The sequence below is a fragment of the Neopsephotus bourkii genome, unplaced genomic scaffold, assembly GCF_033783945.1.
Source record: "Neopsephotus bourkii isolate Nb327-2 ecotype Australia unplaced genomic scaffold, CSIRO-AGI_Nbou_v1 NB_659, whole genome shotgun sequence".
Lineage (NCBI taxonomy): Eukaryota > Metazoa > Chordata > Aves > Psittaciformes > Psittacidae > Neopsephotus > Neopsephotus bourkii.
This window is the reverse complement of record NW_026901158.1, coordinates 8,046,939-8,066,640: the sequence shown is the minus strand read 5'-3', so window position 1 is coordinate 8,066,640 and position 19,702 is coordinate 8,046,939. Positions and strand designations below refer to the sequence as shown.

Genomic DNA, 19,702 nt, shown 5'->3' with positions numbered 1-19,702 from the left:
TTATATATTAGAGGCTTTGAGTTACTTTACTATGTGTGTAAGGCAACTTGAAGTGTCCTTTCAAAGGCTGCCATGCAATGCAGTACTCACTAGAAGGGATCAGTAAAGCCCTTGAGCTATTCAGAACTGCCCTCTCCCCGCAGCCACTATCCTGTAGCATTTCAGCCTACTCAGACCAATCACTTCACTCAGAAGCTCAACTCAGAGCTCTCCTACCCCAAAAAATGCTAATCATTTCCTTCTGCTATGCTGTGTCCTTGTATTTCCCCTTTCTCTCAAACACCCCTATAACACCTTGGCTCTATGCACCACTGTCCACAGACGCAGCAGCTCCCAGCCAGGCAGGGCACAGGATGCATTGCCCTGTACCCTCTGCACCCAGAGGAGCAGCACCCACCTGTGTAGAGGTCCGTGTCCGTGTACTCATCCACCTTCTTGTGCTGCAGGACGTAGTCAGACACCTTGGCCCCGATGGCAGGCTGCACATCCAGCCACTCCAGAGAGACCACGGTGCTGGAGGGCTCCACGCTGGGGGAGAGCCGCAGGCTGGGCAGGAGACAGAGAAGACACTAAGTAAGACATCAGTTCCCTTTATAGGGTGGAATCCACCTCTGCAAGCAGCACAGCCCCAGGCAGGGCTCACACTCATACACAGCAATGTGCACAACAGGAAAGCAGGTAGGAGAGCATGGAAGAGCTTCCATTTGAAGGTCAGTTGCACCCTACTGCAATGTGTCCTTCTTTCCCCCTCCTCCTGGAAAAGCCTAGGTCATGCAGTCACAGCCATGCAACCCAGCCATCCATACAGCCATAGAATGGTTTGTATTGGAAGGGACCTTAAAGCTCATCCAGTTCCAACCCCTGCAGGGACACCTTCCACTAGAATCCCACCTAAAGGAACCTCAGCAGCCCCATAGGAAACCAAGGAGCAGAAAAGACAGGGAGGCTCCAGCTTAACCTTCACATAACCCAGCAGGGTTGAGCCTACAGGAGGGGAGGGTCCTGTGTGCATTGCCAGAGCACAGGGAGGGAGAGAAGGGGCAGGTGTGGCTGTGAATTTACCCAGCTGCAAGTGAGCAAGGCTCTGATGGGTGTGAGCATCAGCCAAAGCAGGGCAGCTGTGCGGGAGCTCCTGCCCAGGTCAGGGATGACGTGGGTAGGGGACAAAGCAGAGCAGCTTTGTGCTCCTGGCTGTGTTAGTGAGAAGGCATCTGCTCTCTTTGCACCAGGGTAAATGACAATACAAAGTACAGGGCTACAGAGAGTCCAGCTCCAAACATGCAAGTGTGTTTGTTGGACTCGGGATGGGAAATGAATCCCCTCTGAGGATGTTGGCTCACTAAGAAGGTGCTCTGCTCCTTGTGGCTCGCTGGAGCCAGTCTTCCTGCTTTCTCAGCTAATTCCCCATCAGTTTGCTCCTGATTTGCTCTTGCTCTGACAAGCCACAATGAATTGCGCTGTAATTCCATTTCTTTCAGCATTTGAAATCCCATTCTACAAGCCTTGCTAATCAGGTGATGAAAATCTACAAGGAAACCTTCCAGGGCCACAGTCGGAGCCAGGATGTCCTAACTGCATCAGTCTCACAGTGAGGAGTGCTGGCCTGCGGCCCCTGGGCTTGCAGGTGAGGGGCAGGAGGTGCCCATTGCCTGAGCCTGCAGGAAGGGGATGGTGCTGGGGGGGGGCTGTGACCCATAGAAGGGGCTCACATGGATACGTACACGGGTGGAGGGAGAGGGCTGCAGTTGGGGAGTCCGTTCTCATCGAAGGCGTTGAGGTCGCACCTGCACCAGTCTTCAATAACATCGCCTTTCCCCGAGCACCAGTATGAGCTCATCAGGGCTCCCTTGAAAGCCTGATGTGAGAACAAAAAGCGTGAACACGTGTGCTAAAGGCTCGGTGAAATCCAGCCAGCAGCAGGACTGTGCAGGACTGAGCATCAGGGATACATGTGTGCAGAGCCCCAGGATCAGGGAGTACAGGATGGATCCTCCCCACCTCTGCCACAGACCCTCTGCATGGCCCTGGGAGCATCCCTTCCGCTCCCTGTGCTTTAGCTCCTGGGTATCGAGTGATGCTGGTTCATCCCTGGGTGGGGATGGGGAGCATCTGCATGATTCTAGAGTGGAATCCTGTGTTGGGGGACTAAACTGCCTGAAGAAACATTAACTTAAGCCTGTTGTGGCACCAGACATCATATGTAGGGTACGTGCTGCCGCGCGCAATGAAATGCATCCCTGTGCCTGCCCCATAGCTGTTTCTGTCCCTCATATATTAATTTCTCCATCCCCAGCCACACTTCCACCCTTCTCATAGGTTATTCATAGGAGCTGCCCTCCTGCAAGCAAATTGCTGCCTTATTCACTGTGTAAGGACTACTCACAAGCAAAATAGCATCATGTGGAAGCAAAAGACAGAATCCCGTTAAACACTTGCAGGGTGTTGGCCTCCTCTCTGCAGGCTGTCCTCAACCTGACCAGGAGCCCTCCCAATGCTCTTCATGAGGCCAGTGGATCCCCAGAATAACGGCTTTTCATCTGCTGAATCTGAGGCTCAAACACCACTGAATTCCCAAAGCCCTCCATGTCTAACCCTATGGTGCATTCCCTGCAGCCTGGTGTTGGTGCCCACACTGCAGCACGGAGCATCCCTCGCTCCATACCCTGCTGTGGTTCAGACTACATGGATTTAAAGTGGTTTCTCCTGCTACTCTTTGCCTGTTGTGCCTAAACCAACCCCCAGCTCAGAAGACAGGTCTCTCCCTGCACACACACACAGTGAATGTTCTCTCCAGCCCTGTAAAGCTGCAATGCCCTGATACAATAATCATATCACCAAAATTCCATCCATTAAAACAAACCTCTCTGTAATGCTTTTGACCTTTTACAAGGCATTTTTGGGGTTGAAATGCCTTCATGGGTCCTCATCCATGTAGAGCAGCCCGGCTCGCAGCAGCTCTATTCCACCCATTCAAAGCTGCCTGCGGATGCCTGGCCCCAGTGATACCAAAGGTCATGCCTTAAAGATAAATCCCTACCCTCTGAGGGGGACAGGGACAGCTCCAGCAGCTCCGGGATTGAGCAGAAAGCTCTAGGAAATGCACCATCTGGGGAGGTTTCTGAAAGCAGGGATATAAATAGAGCCTGACATCAGGGCTCCCATTGTCCGGAGCCGAACACCCCGAGCACCTTTAACCAGGCTTTTGTGTCTGAAGCAGTTTCTGCTTCCAGGCATTTTACAAAATGGGACTGTTCCAAAAAGGGGGGAAAGAGGAAAGGAAGGAAAAAAACATGTAAAAGAGAGAAAATGTGATGTTATTTTGCTTTGTTCTTTAGCTGGGCCGGAGGGGGTGCTGCAAAGTGAGGGAAGCAAGGGCAACAGAGAGGAGTTTATCTAATACATGAATAAATGAGTGCAGATACACTTGTGTAGGGAGCAGCGGTGCTGTGCAGGGTAGAAACACAAAATGGTTCATGTAGATGGATGGGAAAGTGTATGCTTTCCTTAGGAAGCAGGATAGACACGTGTGTTGTGGGTCCATGTGTGCACAGACATGCATTGCGGGTGAAGACAGACATAGGTAGATCCTTGTGCTGTCACCCTGACCCTATCCCCGACCCTCACTGCTCTCCCTGCACATCCCAACCCAAGGATGAAATCTCACCCACCCCATCCTTGCCCTTTAGCCAAATCCAATAGTCAATTCCTTCCTTCTGTTTCCTTATTTCTGCTGGTGAGTGCAAGGCAGGATGAGCAATCCCTGCTCTGCCCTGTGCACGTTTCAATTAGATCCTGCAGGTTCCCAGCCATCATCTGCCTTGTGTCAACCTTTACACAAACAAGGTTAGCTCAGTGATGCATCCTTCCAGGGCTCTCATTAAAGCACCTACGTGCACTAACCAGGTTACTCAGAGCATGGCCAGCCCCCGGTGCCTGCATCCAGCTGACGTCAGGGCCAGGACTCACCTTGTCTCACTTTCCAGCAGGATTCCAAGCCAGCAGTTTCTAGGATCTTCCCAGGGGAGTGCATGGCAAAAGGTGGGGAAGTGGCAAGAGCGAACTGATGGAGGGGAAAAGGGTAAGACCATGTAGAAAGAAGGGATGGAGCTCACTGCACAAAGATGCTCGCCATCACTTTAGGAAGCATTACACCCACCATGGGGATACCAGCCTGCCCTGTGGGAATGGTTGCACCTCAGAAACTGCAGGATGAAGGCAAGGTGCCCATGAGTGTTGAGGACTCTGGTCCTCCAGCACTGAAGTGTTTGATATAGCTCACACCCAGCCCACCCCTCATGCCCTCAGCTCCCCAGCCTGCTCAAGGCTCTGGCTGCTCTCAGGCAGAGATCAGCAGTTGAAGTCACCTTCCCCTGCAAGAGCAATAGCCCAGCCCCAAAGGTGGCAGCCATGTCCTTCCCTTTCTCCTGACAATGTAGCCTGGGAGGTACAGGACTGACCACACATACCCAGAGGCACAGCAGCTGCCACCCAAACCAGAAGCCCAACAGCACAGAAGACCAAAAGCAGTGGACAAAGGATGCAGCAAAGGTGTTGAGTCCCACGGGCAGCAGCAGCCTTTGGGAGAGCTTCAAGTGGGAATGCACAGGGACCTCCCTGGTTTGCGGTGGCTGAGGATGCTTCTTCATTTGCCTTGGAGTGGGAAACTCCATATGTCATAGAATCATAGAATAGTTAGGGATGGAAAGGACCTTAAGATCATCCAGTTCCAATCCCCATGCCATGGGCAGGGACACCTCACACTAAATCATGTCATCCAAGGCTCTGTGCAACCTAGCCTTAAACACTACCAGAGATGGAGCATTCACAGCTTCCCTGGGCAACCCATTCCACCCTTACAGTAAAGAACTTCCTCCTTATATCCAATCTAAACTTCCCCTGTTTCAGTTTTAACCCATTACACCTTGTCCTATCACTACAGTCCCTGCTATTCCCTGCTGCTATGCTTGGAAATGTGCAGTAACCCCCTGCATCCCAGCAGGAGACAGCATACACAAGACGACCATCTCCACCATAACCATCTCGCCATGGTGGTCACACCAAAGCTACCAAACTAGGAAACCCCAACAGGCCCTACCAGCATGAGGGGCTTCCCAGGAGCATCCCTGTGTGCTGGGGATGGTAGCGTGGCCCTCAATGTGCTCACCAACCACTCCTTGGGATCTCAACGCCTCTGTGTGCCCAAAGGCAACTTTATCTTTCATTTCAAAGTATCCAAATTGTGTTGTTTCCCTGTGAGTCAGCCCATTTAGTTTATGTCCTTCAGTGCCAGAGGGGAAATTTATGAGATGAGAAACTGGCTCGAAACGTTTATTTTCTAGATGACGAGTCATGCCATTAGATATATAGCATTATGAATCATAAGAACAGCATCTAATTTGCTCTTAAAGGTATAATAGGCCTGACTCCCCACACCCATACACACACATCTATTGGATTGATAGTTCCCCCCTAGATGGCTAGTTCATTTGTTTTGACACAAGCAAGACTTAGAGGACCATAAAGTCCCATCTTACCATAAGTTAAGCCTATTCATAAAACAAATATTAGGGAAACGAACGATCAGCTAAGCGCATTTATCCTACACTCAATTGCATATGGATCTTTCTCCTGTTGTTATTTGTGCTCAGGGGGAAGCCATTTGGGCCCTTTTTATAGCTTAGACACTCTGCAACAGAATACAAGAACATTTCCTTTGTCCTCTGTTAGACCTGGCTGATGGAGGGAGAAGCATTAAGTTATTTCAAACTGTGGGGTTTCTGTTGACATCCTCAGAGAGGTAAATTGCAGGACATGAAGGAACCTTTCAGATCTGCATCAGCAACACCACAGGGGCTGCTGTTTCCAGATGGGATACTGGAAATGACATGTATCGGGTGCTTATCAGTCAATATCTGGTCTTCTCCACGGCTGGCAGGGATATGAGAACCTGGTTCCATTGTTTCTTTAAGCCTAGATTTCTTTGTGGTTGGTGCACACACTTCAGCTTCTGGGAGAACTAAAATACAGGGAGATTAAAACCATCACAAATGAGCACACAGGCTGGACAGGGATGTGCTGCAGACAGTGGGGATGATCCAGAAGCGGGCTTTGCACTGTTTTCCCTGGTCTTTGTTTGCTTGTTTGTTCTCTTCCTCAATGCAGAAGGAAAGGAAGAAGAGTGGAATGAGGCTGGGTCGTGCAGGCAGACAGGCCCCATGTGTAGGGAAAGTCACCCAGCGATGCTACCCCATATGGAGCCTGGCACAAGAGGACCACCGACCCCAGCTCCTGGACACTGCTCTGCTCCAGGCAGACTGCAGATAGCAACAGCATCAAGGGAAAGAACACAGGGCGTAGGCTCAAGCAGGGATTTCACAGCCTGAACGGGATGCTACCACGATGATTGCTTGGCTGCAGGAAAAGCTTTCCATGCCCTTACAGTAAAGCTCCATGCTGGTCACAGGAGATAAACGCTGCCCCTTAGTCTAGACATGTCAGGGGCGGGGAGGAAGGAGGAGGAAAACTACGGATTTCCCAGGCCAGAGACTCTTTCCAGGATCATGCAGCTCGCGTCTGGAAGTCTGCTCCAGGTTCGCAGCGAAGGAGGATGAAGTTTCCCTACTGCTGTTGGCAGGTGATCTCATCTTGTGCTGCTCACACCCTGCCTGCCTCCGGCTGCCTGTCCCCGGGGAGCAGCATCACCAGCACTTCATCCTGGGGAGGCACAACAGCGCTGTGCCGGAAAGGTCAGGGTGCTGGAAGAGACCCAGGGTGGGCAGAATCCTGCTTTGTGTTATTGATGGGATCCGAGGGAGCAGCAGAGGACACTGTAAAACCTGGCAGCGGGGGAAAGCGAAGCCCCGTGCTGCGGAGCCAGCTCCACTTTCACACCTCAGCTACAAAGCTCCTCATTCTAGCGGTTACAATGCTGCTATTCTTCCCCTGGAAACGCGAGTCGGATGTGGGCTGGAGCTGCAGCAGGATGCTCGAGTGCAAGGAGGAGGATAAGGGCCAATTAGCAGATATTAAACCAAAGCACAACCAAACAACCCCCCCCCACACACACACAGACCCCAGACCAAAGCATTCACCTCCACAGTGTCGCCGTTCGCCCTGGCTCCCTTTCATCTTTGGAGGTGGAAAATGAAATCCCTGGCACTGGCTCTCCACGCCTTCAGGGGCTGCTTTAGGGAAGCTGTGTGTGTGCAGGGAGGAATGCTGGCCTCTGGGTGCTGCATAAGGGGCCAAAGTGAGCCTGTGGCCTTGGGGATGCCTTTCACCTTGTCACCATAGCCTCCTGCAAAACTTCACCTATCTTTTGCTGGACCCACATAGGCAGAGGACATCAGAAGTAGCTTTGAGATACAGGGCAATGGGAAGGGCCCAGATATCCACCCTCCTGAATGGGATTCAAGGGGTACAGCCAAACTTCCCTGAGAAATGAGTCCCAGTTTGACTTCTCCAGCCTCTGCCTCAGCTCCCGCATCCCTCCCCTTCAGGCTCATGTTTGCCCTGGTGCTGCCCAAGTCCAGGACCAATCTCCAAGCACATCTCCGGACTCACACAATGGAGATTTGCTTCCCTATGGGCTGAACGGGGATGGCTGCAGGGACAATGTTCACCCAACAGAGTCAAGGGCTCCTCTCCCAGGCACAGCTGTGATTGCAAGACCAGCAGCAAAGCCCAGACATTGCCCAACAAGGTCAGTTCCTGCTGCAGAGGGTCTTGGGGTGCCAGCACCAGGATCCTGCATTTCCCAGCTGTGCTCTTTTCCATCTGCTGTGCCCTTGAGGGCAATGTCAATGCCAAAGTGAGGGGTCACAGCACCAGCAATACACTTGGATACTCCAAGCCACAATGGTGAGCCCAGTCTGCACTGAACAGTGTGGGCTCCCCACCACCTTTATGGACAAGCATTGCTGGAGGTATGATGGGCACGTTTCACCCCATTGTGGATCCTTCAGACTCTCCATCCTGGTAATTCAGGGTTGGTATAAATGCACAGAAAAGCTCCAAGTACACTGCCAGGGCACGGCTCCATCACACTGTGCCTTCCAACAGCAATCACAAGACAACTGTGACCCTAAGAACTGACCAAGAACCAACAGAAGACATCAGAACCAGCTACATTTCTCCCCTTGGCTGAAACACAGCCACCAGAGCAAGTGAGCAGCAAGGGCACAGAGATGGGCTGCATCCAGAAGGAAAAGTGACACTGGTTTGTGCAGCTCCCTCTGAAACCAGCACCACCACCTTGCCATGGTCTGTATGAGCAGCAAGCCTGCTCCAGGAGAGGAAGGACACGTGCTCCATCATCATCAGTGCATGGGGCACAAGCAGACAATGGTCCCTGCACAGGCAGCAAAGCAGTTCTTGCTGAGAGCCCTGCCAGTGTCCCAGCCATGTGTCGGGCTCCTGCCGAGGCCAATGGGGCTGGCAGTGTGGGGATGTGTCCCCCAGTGAGCCTCCACACTGTGAGGGGGCCGTGGCTGCAGGCAGATGCTGAGATTACTCAAGTCTCGAATTAAATCAAGGTCCTGGGGGTCTCCTAAAATCCAGGCTCCACATCCATTTGTCTCCTTAAATACAAACAACAGGGGGTTGAATCCATTTCCCACTAGGAGCGAGATTGATCTCTGCTGCCCCACTTCCCCGCATCCCCCTCAGCACACCACCCCCTAAGCACTTCTGCAGCTGGAGAAGCTGCTCTGCTAAAGCAGCTCTGAGTTTGTTTCGGGTTTCATAGAACCATTAGGGTTAAAGGGACCTCTGATCTTCGTGTCCAGCCCCCTGCAAGGGCAGAGCCACCCACAGCAGGGCACACAGGAACGTGTCCAGGGTGGGTTTGGGATGGCTCCAGAGAGGGAGACTCCACAACCCCCTGGGCAGCCTGTGCCAGGGCTCTGCCACCCTCAATGGAAACAAGTTCTTGCTCATGGTGAGGTGACACTTGTTGTGTGTTAGCTTATGGCCATTGCTCCTTGTCCTGTCACTGGGCACCACTGGAAAGAGTCTGGCACCATCCTGCTGGCACCCACCTTTGAGATACTGATCTGCGTTGATGGGATCCCCTTTCAGGCTCCTCTTCTCTATACTAATCAGGCCCAACTCCCACAGTCTCTCGTAACAGAGATGCTCCAGACCCCTGAGCAACCCCGTGGCCTCCTCTGGACCCTCTCCAGTAACTCCTCATCTTTTTTGTGCTGAGGAGCCCAGAACTGGGCATCCCTGCTCCTCCCAGTGCCCCTCAGGGTTAGCTGTCCATTCACCTTCCTGCAGCTCAGCCAGGGAACATGGGGGTTTGCAGAATGGGCAAACCTGAGACCTCACTTGCTCAGCCCACGCCTCTTGGTGGACACCAGGGCTATGGTAAGTCCATTGCCCATCCCATGGGGTGAGAGCAGGCAGCAATATCTGATGGTGGAGGAGTAAGGCCACCACAACCTGGCTGTCCTCTCCTTTGGCTCCAGGATGTTCACTAAGTGGAAACCAGCCAGGGTTACCACATCTCTTTTCTCTCCCATCACATGCACTCAACAGCATCCTGCTCTCGAGGTGCTGGGGGCATTTTGTCACCAGAAAACCCCACAAGAGCTATAAACAGCAATGGTGCTATAAACTTACTTGGGCTAGTTTAATCCCACAAGGAGCAGTGGAGAGAGGGCTCCATCATTGCCTCTGTTCCCAAAAGCAGCCCTTTCCCTGTGAAACCTCCCACCCACAGCCATGTCAGCTATGAAGAAGCCATTCAACAAAGCCCCTTAAAAGGTGCTTGGACTGTCAAACACATTTCCTTGACCATGGGGAGGTCCTTGCCCAGCACTGCCAAAGTCCCCAGCCAGGATACAGCTAACAGTGACCATGCAAGTAATCTGACCAATGCTGTTAAACCACAGGAGAGAGAGAAAAACCTCTTAGCACAGCTCAGTCTGTAGTTCTCAGTGCCTGAATGAAGGAAAAGAGGGAGTATTACCATTGGCAGTGCCCTGATCCACTGCTCCTTCCCACTACTGGGAGCGGGAGCGATGCTTGGGCAGCACTGGGAAGGCAGACCAAATCCCTGCTCATCACACACAGTTAAGGGTTTCCTTACACAGCACAAGTGCCTCTGAACAAATGTTGTTTGGGAAACAAAAGGCAAAACCTGACTCCTGAAGCCCTTCTAATTTCAAGCCCTTGCTTCAAAAGCAAGGAGAAAACAGCAGTTCCCAATGGCATGGAAATAAAGGGTTTTCCAACGCAATTCACGTGGGCAAAGCAATGGATTTTCACCTATCTCCCTCTTGGAAATGGTCAGTTTTAAAGCTGAAATCAAACATGCCCACACAGAAACACCACAAATCAGCCCAAGGCAGACACCCAGCATGAAACTGAAACCCCAGCACTTGAGCCTGGTAACTGAGAGCACAGAATTGTACTGGGCGGTAGCTGTAAGCTTTAAAAGGCAACTCACTGCATTGGGGCAGATGAGAAGACAAACCCACACAAACCAAAGTAGACAAAATGCTTTACCTGTGTCTTGCCTCATCTCTGCTGGATGGAAATACATGATATATATATATATATATATATATATATAATCATTATAGAATCATAGAATGGTTTGGGTTGGAAAGGACCTTAAGATCATCCAGTTCCAATCCCCCTGCCACCTAAGACTAAACCATATCACCCAAGGCTCTGTCCAACCTGGCCTTGAACACCACCAGGGATGGAGCATTCACAACCTCCCTGGGCAACCCCTTCCAGTGCCTCACCACCCTAACAGTAAATATATATAAATATATGCAATATGTAAAATACATGTAAATATATGTAATACTTTCAGCATACTTTATAGATGTTCATATCCACCTTATTACTGACCTTGCTTTCCCTCTGTACGTGTCTATAGTTACCTATGTGGACATATATGCAAAGAGAAGGAACTTCAGTGTTTACCACCATTATTGTGCCAGTGCCTCGCCACCCTCATAATAAAGACTTACTACCTAGTGCCTAAACCTGTGCAGGGCCTGAGGAAGGCAAAGCGAGGGGTGACTAAAGCAGGATCCATCACTCACCTCCCTGGTATCGTTGTCCTGGATCAGAGCGTACAGAGGCACCACGCGGTTGATCTCCAGCAGAACCGGCGTGGGGCTGAGCTGCTCCTTGCCAGGGCGCCGGCACAAGTGGCAAGTGGATGGGCAGCGCCCCTTCTCCTCGCAGTGAATCTCCACCCCAGAGATGAGGTGGTCATCGGACAGCATCTGAGCCGTCAGCAGGCCTGAGAGATAGGTGATGAAGGGCATGGATTTCAACTCCTTCTTGTTCCCGAGCTCCGTTGTTTCTGGTTCGGGGAGAGGGAAGAAAGCAAACAACATTAAATAATGCTCAGCACAGGCGTATTCCCGAAGCCAAGCTCTGCTGCAGCCAGGATAAACGCAGCTGCTGGAGGTGCTGGAGGCCAGGTGGCTGCAGGAAACCAGAAAGGTCAAGGAGAGAAAAACAGGACTTGCAGGTCACTGCTTGGGAATGGGTAGGAAGCGTGAGCACAGACAAGCACTTCTACAGTGACAGACTGACCGTGTTCTCCTTCTTCTTTGTAACTTACTTACGCACCTTCTGTACTTCAAAATGAAACCCAAGTATATCTTACCTGCCAAAGGGAAACACTCCAAAGGGACCAGGGCAAGCGGCTGAGTGCTCCCAACCCTCATCCCAACATCAGGCCTCTCTCTGTGATCTTTAGCTCTCTCTTTTGGGTGACACATTATCCAGGACACTGAGATGGAACCAAACGAGGATGCAAAGAGACTGCACTGATGGACGGAGCCCCTAGGCAGAGGGTATGATGGGTATGGGAACGAACTCACCACATAGGAAGAGATGGAGGCATTACCAAACCCGAACTGTCAATATGCTGCTTTCAGGAACTATTCACCCCTTTGAAATTCACCCATTGTGAAACTTCTTAGTGGTCTCAATCACAAAGCAATGAACCCAAGAAAGCCTTACTTTGTTCTGGCTTGGTCCAAACACTCGCTAAGGTCAAAGTACACCACCTGGTGCTACCCTGGTGCTACCCTGACTCCCATCTCCATCCTGTGCACCTCTATTTAAACCCTTCATCTGTAGACTCCTCTTGGGTTGATCCAAGGCGAGCCCAACTTTCATAACCTGGTGAGGGGCTTGGAGGAGAAAAGCTTTTCTCCATCCTGTGCCCAAATGAAGCTCCCAACACCATGAGCTGGATGAGGCTTCCAACACCATGAACTGGATGGCTGCTGCCTCCAGCAACACCATCCCAGTCCCATGATGGAGCTGCAGAAGAACAAGGAATGCCTCAGTGCCCTTGGCTCGCAATGACACGCAGCTGATGTGGCAAGGCACTAGTCAATCAGGAATACCAGTAAACACAGTATTCCTTCATGACTCCCAATGGGCTCCAGGCTAGGGCAAGCCTCCCCTGCTGCCTGGCTGACAGGGAGCGCTTCTGCGTTCTGGGTCAAAGCTGTCAGGGGCAGAACAAGCAAATTTCCATCTTTCAGTGGAATAAAAGGGGGGCAGCTGCTAAGATAAATCAAAACAAGACAGTGAGGAGATGTCTCATCATCTAGAGACACTGGTGCACAGAGACATGGAAAATGAGAGTTGGGGCTGGTTCCTGGAGAGGTTGTTTTCTAGAAGAGCAGCTCCAGGCAGTTTCAAGCCTCATAAGGGGAAACCATGAAGCCTTGACAGATAAACTGGGTGGCTCAGAACGAGGGAAGCTACAAGGTGATGCCATGGACCTCTTCTTGCTTCTGGAGAACACGTTTTTAACATCATTATTGAACTACATGTAGAAGAGAAAGGAGATGGCAATGACACTTCCAGGCTGCAGAGCTTCTTCACCAGAGCTGAAGCAGTGATTTTGGAGATCCTCCATGGGGAAAGAAGTTTTGGAGCCAAGCTGTAAGGCAGAACGTGAACACAGAACTGAAGAGAACGTGGACTCAGTTATCTCATGATTGGCAATAGGGTATCAAACCTTCCCTTCTGAAATACTGGCTTTATAGATAAGAATTGGACTACTTGCATCAAACGCCTGGATGTGACCTTAACACAGGCTATGGCTTAGCCTAAACCTAGCCAAGGCTTGTCTGGAGATGTGGCACAGAGTTTCCAGCCTTTCTGACAATCACTGTTCAAATCACACACACAGGCTTCCACCAGCACCTGGAAGAAGCCCCAGGGTGATGGGCAGTGCGGTCCAGCTCCTAGAGCATCACTCTGGGAAAGCCTCATTGGAGGCTCCCTTCCAAGTTACCTGTCCTGTCCTTTTCCCTCCATGTCTGCATTGAAGCACAGGACACTCAATGCATGTGGGGGCTCAGGGGCTCTTTGAGTGCAAACAAGCAGTAAGGAGTGGGATGAATAAGCAAGAAGAGTAACTTCCCTTGGTCCTCCTCAGTTACAGTCTGGTTTTGCAAGGAGCAAGCTGGGGCAAGTACCCTGTACCCTAGGAAAGGGCGCTGTACCTGGGGTTGATTGTTTCATGAGCTCTCCAAAGGGACTGGCATGAAAGCAATGGTTCCTCCTGTCTCCTGAAGGAAACCCAGATGGAGCAAAGGCATTTCAGGAGCAGCAGTCATCAAATGGTGCTGCACAAAGTCTCATATAAACTTATACCAAAAAACTCATATATAACTCATATATAGTCTCATATACACTCAAAGTCAGGCAGAAAACTGAGTAGCACAGCTCCCTTTCCATACAGCCACGCACTCAGCCACATAAGATTAACCATGGAGCCTTGTGCCTCATGGAAGACTTCACAGGTAAGGTGGAAATCTCTGTGTTTAATCCTCTTTGTAACAGCTGAAGCCCCAGTTACTTTAGGGAAAAGGATTCCTTTGCATCCTTACAAGCTGGGGATATAAGGTGCTACTGGAGCTGAGCTTACAGGTTCAGTGTGCTGGCAAGGGATACGCAGTGTTCCCTTGTGATGAAAAGGCTCTGGGTGCACCTCCAAAGGAGGAAGATGAAACAGGATGTGGCTCAGCAGAGGGAGATGGGTTTTGCTGCCAGCTCTCAGACAGACAAGCACTTGGAAGTCATCAGCACTGGAGAGCAGATCCTCATAGCGGTTGTGCAAGGAGCTCTGGGGGCTTAAGTCCAGCCCTGACAAAATATTCACCCCCTTTCTGCTACCAAAACCCATGTGAGAGTGCCAATTGCACACCCTGCTTGGGATCCAGCTGATCCAGAGCTGAGGACAGGCAGCGAGGAGGACCTGCTCCTCATCTGCTTGCTGACAGGGTGGAAAGCATCAGCTCCAGGTGCCTCATCCCTAGAAAGAAAGTGATCTTGATGGAGACTGTGCTTCCTTCTCTTCCCAACCACATCACCCACCACTCACGGCATCTTGGAGAGGGTTCAGACCTGGGAGGTATTGTCCCTAAAACACACTCCTTTATTCCTAGACCTGCCATTGCAACTGTAGCCCAAGGAGAAGGGATCTGGGCCCCTCTTTCCTACCTCTGAGCTCTGGCTTCCTGCTCAGCTGCCTGCCTGCAAGGAGAGTGCTCAAGGACCAGCCTGCTCTCTGCACGGGGAAGAGGAGCAATCACATATAAACCTGGGGGCCCAATCTCTCTTTTGGTTACCTAAGTCCTTGTACAGCACCCATCAGTGCTGAGGCCCAGCTGAACGGCTGCTTCTGGAACAAAACATGGGCAGCCCGAGCCTATTCCTGGTGAGGCCAAAGGAATATTTGCTATTGGATCAGAGCGAATCAGAACCAGACCCTGCGACATCCCATTGCTCTGCCCTCCCATTGTGCTGCCATCTCGAGCTGCCAAGATGGGCCCAGTCCAGGTTAAGTAAATCCAGCTTTAGGGTTCAGATCCACGTTGCACAAGCCCCATCCAGAACTGGACAACGTCCCAAAGCAGTCAAATTGCTCTTGCAAAACCTCTGCTTTACTCCTAGGGAAGAGCTTTGCAGGTGACTGCTGCTGGGTGCTCCAAAGGTCCTGTTCTGGCAGGAGGATGAGGCTTGGCTGCAGGAGCTGCAGCAGCAGTGGGGATAAGAGGGCTTCCTTATCAGCCTTTGCATCTGAACATGCTTTCTCTGGTGACTCAGTTGGATTCTGGCAACATCTGTTTGGAAGCGTAGGGCCGCGGATGTGGTTAGATGCATCACGGCAACTTGTGGGAGTTATTAGTTTGTTTGCCTGAAACATGTATTTAAAAGAAAGAGGGGAAAAACAACCAACAACAGCACACACAACACAACAAGTAAAATAACAGCTTCTGCCAAGTGTCAAGCCTGGCCTGAGAGAGGATGAGCAGCACAGAGTGTGCAGAGGTACCACTCGCCGGCCTGGCTCTGGGCTCCATCAGGGTTTATAACCCCACAGCATGAGGTGACTGTCTGTGCAGGGGTCCCTGCTCGGGATGCAGCAGTTGCAGATGTGAGGAAATACTTCCAGTAGCACCTCCTAGTGCCTGGACAAGAGGGAAGCACCATAACACCACTGTGATAACAATAACAACAGCACAATACCTAATCCTTCGTACTGGAGTTTGTCTTGAGAGCTCCCAGAAGATGGAGGGCTTGCCAGTGGTCCAGCATTCTAATACAGCACCTCCTCCAGAAGATCCCAAGTCATTCCAAAACTGGGAATCACTCCACTTACCACAAGTATGCAGCCACATCAGGGGTAGGATGTGGTAGCTCTTGAACAGCAGAAAAAGCTTGGAACAAGGAGAGGAGAGCTGAAGCTGCAGAGGGAATGTCAGGAATAGACCCAGGTGGGGATTCCTCCAGGCTCAGCAGGTTAACCCCACCAGCACTGATGGGCTGCTCATCTGGCCCTGGTTTAGGACCTGGGCTTTGCGTTCCATGTATGGAAGAGGCAATTTTGGTCCACTTCTGCCCTAGTGCCACCACAGGCAGGGCAGAGGGGATTTACAGCCAACACACATCCACTGGCACAGGCTGCCTATTTATTACCTGGTGGAAGAATACCCCATTCGTTGGCAAATCCATCAGAAAGGACTTAGAAAGAAAATCAATCCTTGTGTTTGCCTGGGAGTTTCTCTTGCAGTGAGGTATTGTCAGTGCTGTAACCCCCAGGGCTGCAAAGAGCCTGAACAGATTTAATGCTGCCCACTGTCCGTGATGGGAAAACACTGCTTGGGACTGCAAAGGAGGTGTTGGTGTAATGTCTAGGGGAGCCAACAGTGCTCTACTATCACACATGCACCCATGGGTGCAAGAAGCACAGTGCCAGCCCTTGCTGCTGCCCAGGAAATGCCACACCAACAGCAGCTCAGGCTGGCTGTGCCAAACCACCAATGCCATGTCCCATGGAGGATTCACCTATGGACTGCCACCCATCATTTAGGGAATGCCACCACCCCATGGCACAGCATCCCGTGTGGAAGCCTGGGTGAAGGCATGACCACAGCCTGTGCACACCCCAGAAGGGCACACGCTGATGCTCATAAGCAACCCCAGATGTGTGTGCATGGGACACCTCGGCTGAGCCCACGGAGCGGCTGGAGGGGTGGCACTGGGGTGCTATGGGACCTGCCATGCGTGGCAGCGGGGCAGTTGTGGCCACTGCGGTCCGTGAGGACCTGCTGCCCTCTCGTGGCACCGCGGGGGGATGGCTCTCGGGCTGGAGATGCACCACGGCTCGCTCTGCTGCTGCCACCCCACAGCCCCTCCGATGGGACCTCATCCTGCATGGAGCTCCGGCCTTGGCATGATGAGCCTGGCAACACAAATCCAGAACAGCCTGAGCGCCCACAAGTGATGATCTCCTCAATGTGATGGTTTGTGACCACTTTTCTCCCCCTCTTATGTCTGGAGAGTCGCAACCACCTTCCTGCCTCTGCCCCCCTCTCCCTGCTGATTAACCTAATGCAATTAAACACAGAACCCTGCACACTCTCAGAGCCCCAACACCCAGTACAAGCAGTGGCTGATGAGCTGTGCCATGGTGCTTGTGGCTCAGTGGCCCACAGGACCCCTGTGTGCCCATGGGATTCCCACTGCCCTGGGGTGATCCCGAAGGTACCAGCAAGGAGAATCCAAAGGCAGACCATCTCCTCTGCAGGTCAGATGAGCAGGCTCTGCAGTAACCTCAGTTTCAGGTGAGACATTTACAGACTTGCAAGCCTGTGGTACTAAAGGAAAAGGTCAAGAGAGCTTTCAGAGATCATTGATTAACCCCTACAAAGGGGGACGGTGCAGGCATCACCGGTGAGCTTGCTTCATCACAGGAATCAAAGGCCCTGCATAGCCCTCACTGCCTGGAAGAGCAACCAAAGCCTTGCCCTGCTCATCCAACCAACCCTTGGCAGCACCCCACTGCTCGTGCCCCTGCCTCTGAGCCACTACAGCCCCACAAGGATGGTCCCAGGATCCCCCAGACTGCTGCTCTGGACCCCATGGGCTGCTGTGTTAGCCCTGTACCAGCAGCTGGCTCCCTCCTCTTGTCCATTTCCCATGGGATGGCTGAGATGTCCCAAGTCCTGCTGGTTGGATGGCTGGCCACCAGTGTGGGCAGTACCCCCCGAAATGCCAGGGTGACTGGGGTTCCAGCCTCCCCACCCTTCCTTCTCATGGCACAGTGTCCCCATACTGTACATGCTGGTTAGCATCAGCAGCTCATTGTCACCACCTCCAACTAAATCCTGATGGTCCTTTGCTTCCACCCCAAGATGCATTAAAAGCTTATTTCCTTACTCCTATAGTTATTTTTTCTTCACACTGTTCATTTCCAGGTGCGGGTGACCTCAGAAATCCACCAGAACACCCTGGTTCAGTGCTTATATCCACTTTTATTCCATGGAAAATACATCAGCGGCTGAAAGCACATTCCCGTGGAGATGCCAAGAACCAGGAGTGAACCCCTTGTCCCCTTCTGGGACACTGCAACACGCCCACGGCACTGCTGGAGCACCCTGCTGAAGTTTCTTGCTCAGGGTCTGGAGCACAGCATGAAATAGGAGACCATAAACCTCACCCATTGAAGCCCCGCTCAGGGTTTGCCTCTGCTCTTGCTGCCTTTGAGTGCATCTGCTGCCCATGTTGCTGATGCCTGCTGCTCCTGATCACTGCTGCTCTTGATCCCTGCTTGGATGTAGATCCCTTCCAATTGAATTATTCCATTCTATTCTAGCCTAATCCATTCAATTCCATTTCATTTTATCCTATCCCATGCCATTCCCTAATTCCTACTCTATTCTGGATACTGCCTGGGTACCACTGGGACCAGCAGTGATGCTGGCAGCAGTGGGGTGCTCAGAACACGGCTCCCATGGGCCTGCCTGCCCAAGCCTTGCTTCTCCCTACTCCCACAGGGAAAGCCCTAAGCCCTGATATTCCTGATGTGCTGTGCACACACCCCAGGTCACAGTAAACTGGGCTATCCCACCATAGAGCAGTCTCGTGATGGCCAAGTGAAAGCCGAGGGTGAACAGGACCCACTGTTACCAGTGTCCTTTGCATCACCATGACCCCAAGAAACACCAGGGCGGAGCTAAACCCCTGCCTCTGACCGCTGCTGCCAGCCCCCAGGCAGCACAGAGCCTGTTTGATGGGCAGGGGGTCAGAAATTGAGGCTGGAAGAACAAAGAGAAGGATGAAGGAAGCAGAAGGGAAATGATCAATGATCTGTAATTCTATGATCAATGATCCTATGATCAGCGACTGCTGGAGAGATCACCTTTTGCTGCCTCCCAGCATGAGCAGATGAGGCAATGACCAGGCAGCACAAGCTCTCCTCTGATCGAGGGCAAACCCAAACCCACTCCATTTCCCCATCGCTTCCTGCCTGTGCCACAGCAGCAGCACCAACCACCAGCCAGCACTGCAATAAAGGTGTCATTGTATGAACCAGGACGTGCTCTGAGCGGGTCCTCTCACAACCAACCACAGCTGCCAATGCCCATATTTATGTCACTGACAATATTTATGTGTCTCTCCCAATCAATTGATTACGTTTGCTGTTCTCTACCTCAAAATAGGTCTCTTTGTCCCGACGGGCTGCTCCAACACACTGGGAATGGACCAAGAGATGAGTTTTCAACGGCCAGTTGAAAACGTGACCAGTGCTCAGGGCCCCGCTGCAGGGTAGAAGATGGGAAGGGGCTGGATCATCAAGGACCAGCATAGAATAAACCAAGAACAGTGAATCCCTGAAACCCAGCCTGGGTTGGGTTGGAAGGGACCTTAAAGCTCCTCCAGCTCCAACCCCTGCCACGGGCAGGGACCCCTTCCACTGGAGCAGCTTGCTCCAAGCCCCTGTGTCCAACCTGGCCTTGAACATTGCCAGGGATGGGGCAGCCACAGCTTCTCTGGGCACCCTGTGCCAGCGCCTCAGCACCCTCACAGGGAAGAGCTTCTGCCTAAGAGCTCATCTCCAATCTCCCATTTAAGTCTGAACCCATTGCCCCTTGTCCTATCGCTACAGTACCTGTTGAAAATAATCAATTAGAATCAATTAGTTGGGAAAACACCTTTAAACTCATCGAGTCCATCCTTTCCCTTTGTCTGCTTTTACCGTCCCCGCACATCACAAGCAGCAGGACGGGGTGCCTGGCCGAGCCGGGAGCGCCCTATGCAGGCAGGTCCCCAACTCCAGCCCCCAGGCGGCGGCAGACTCAGCCCCATCACCACCCTGCGGCCCCACTCCGGCCCCTACCGAGCTCCCTACCCTGTT

At 52.0% G+C, this 19,702-nt stretch overlaps 1 protein-coding gene across 3 annotated transcripts in view; it reads right to left on the bottom strand.

The window, feature by feature from the left end:
• ASTN2 (astrotactin 2) overlaps window positions 1-19,702 on the bottom strand; it is a 327,690-nt gene that overhangs the window by 83,006 nt on the left and 224,982 nt on the right. For all 3 annotated transcript variants that reach the window (XM_061352931.1, XM_061352932.1, XM_061352933.1), the window contains 3 exons: window positions 11,064-11,329; window positions 1,722-1,855; window positions 398-546 (listed from right to left, as the gene is read on the bottom strand). In XM_061352931.1, the coding sequence (XP_061208915.1) occupies window positions 398-546; window positions 1,722-1,855; window positions 11,064-11,329 (549 nt within the window). The remainder of the gene's footprint in view (window positions 1-397; window positions 547-1,721; window positions 1,856-11,063; window positions 11,330-19,702) is intronic.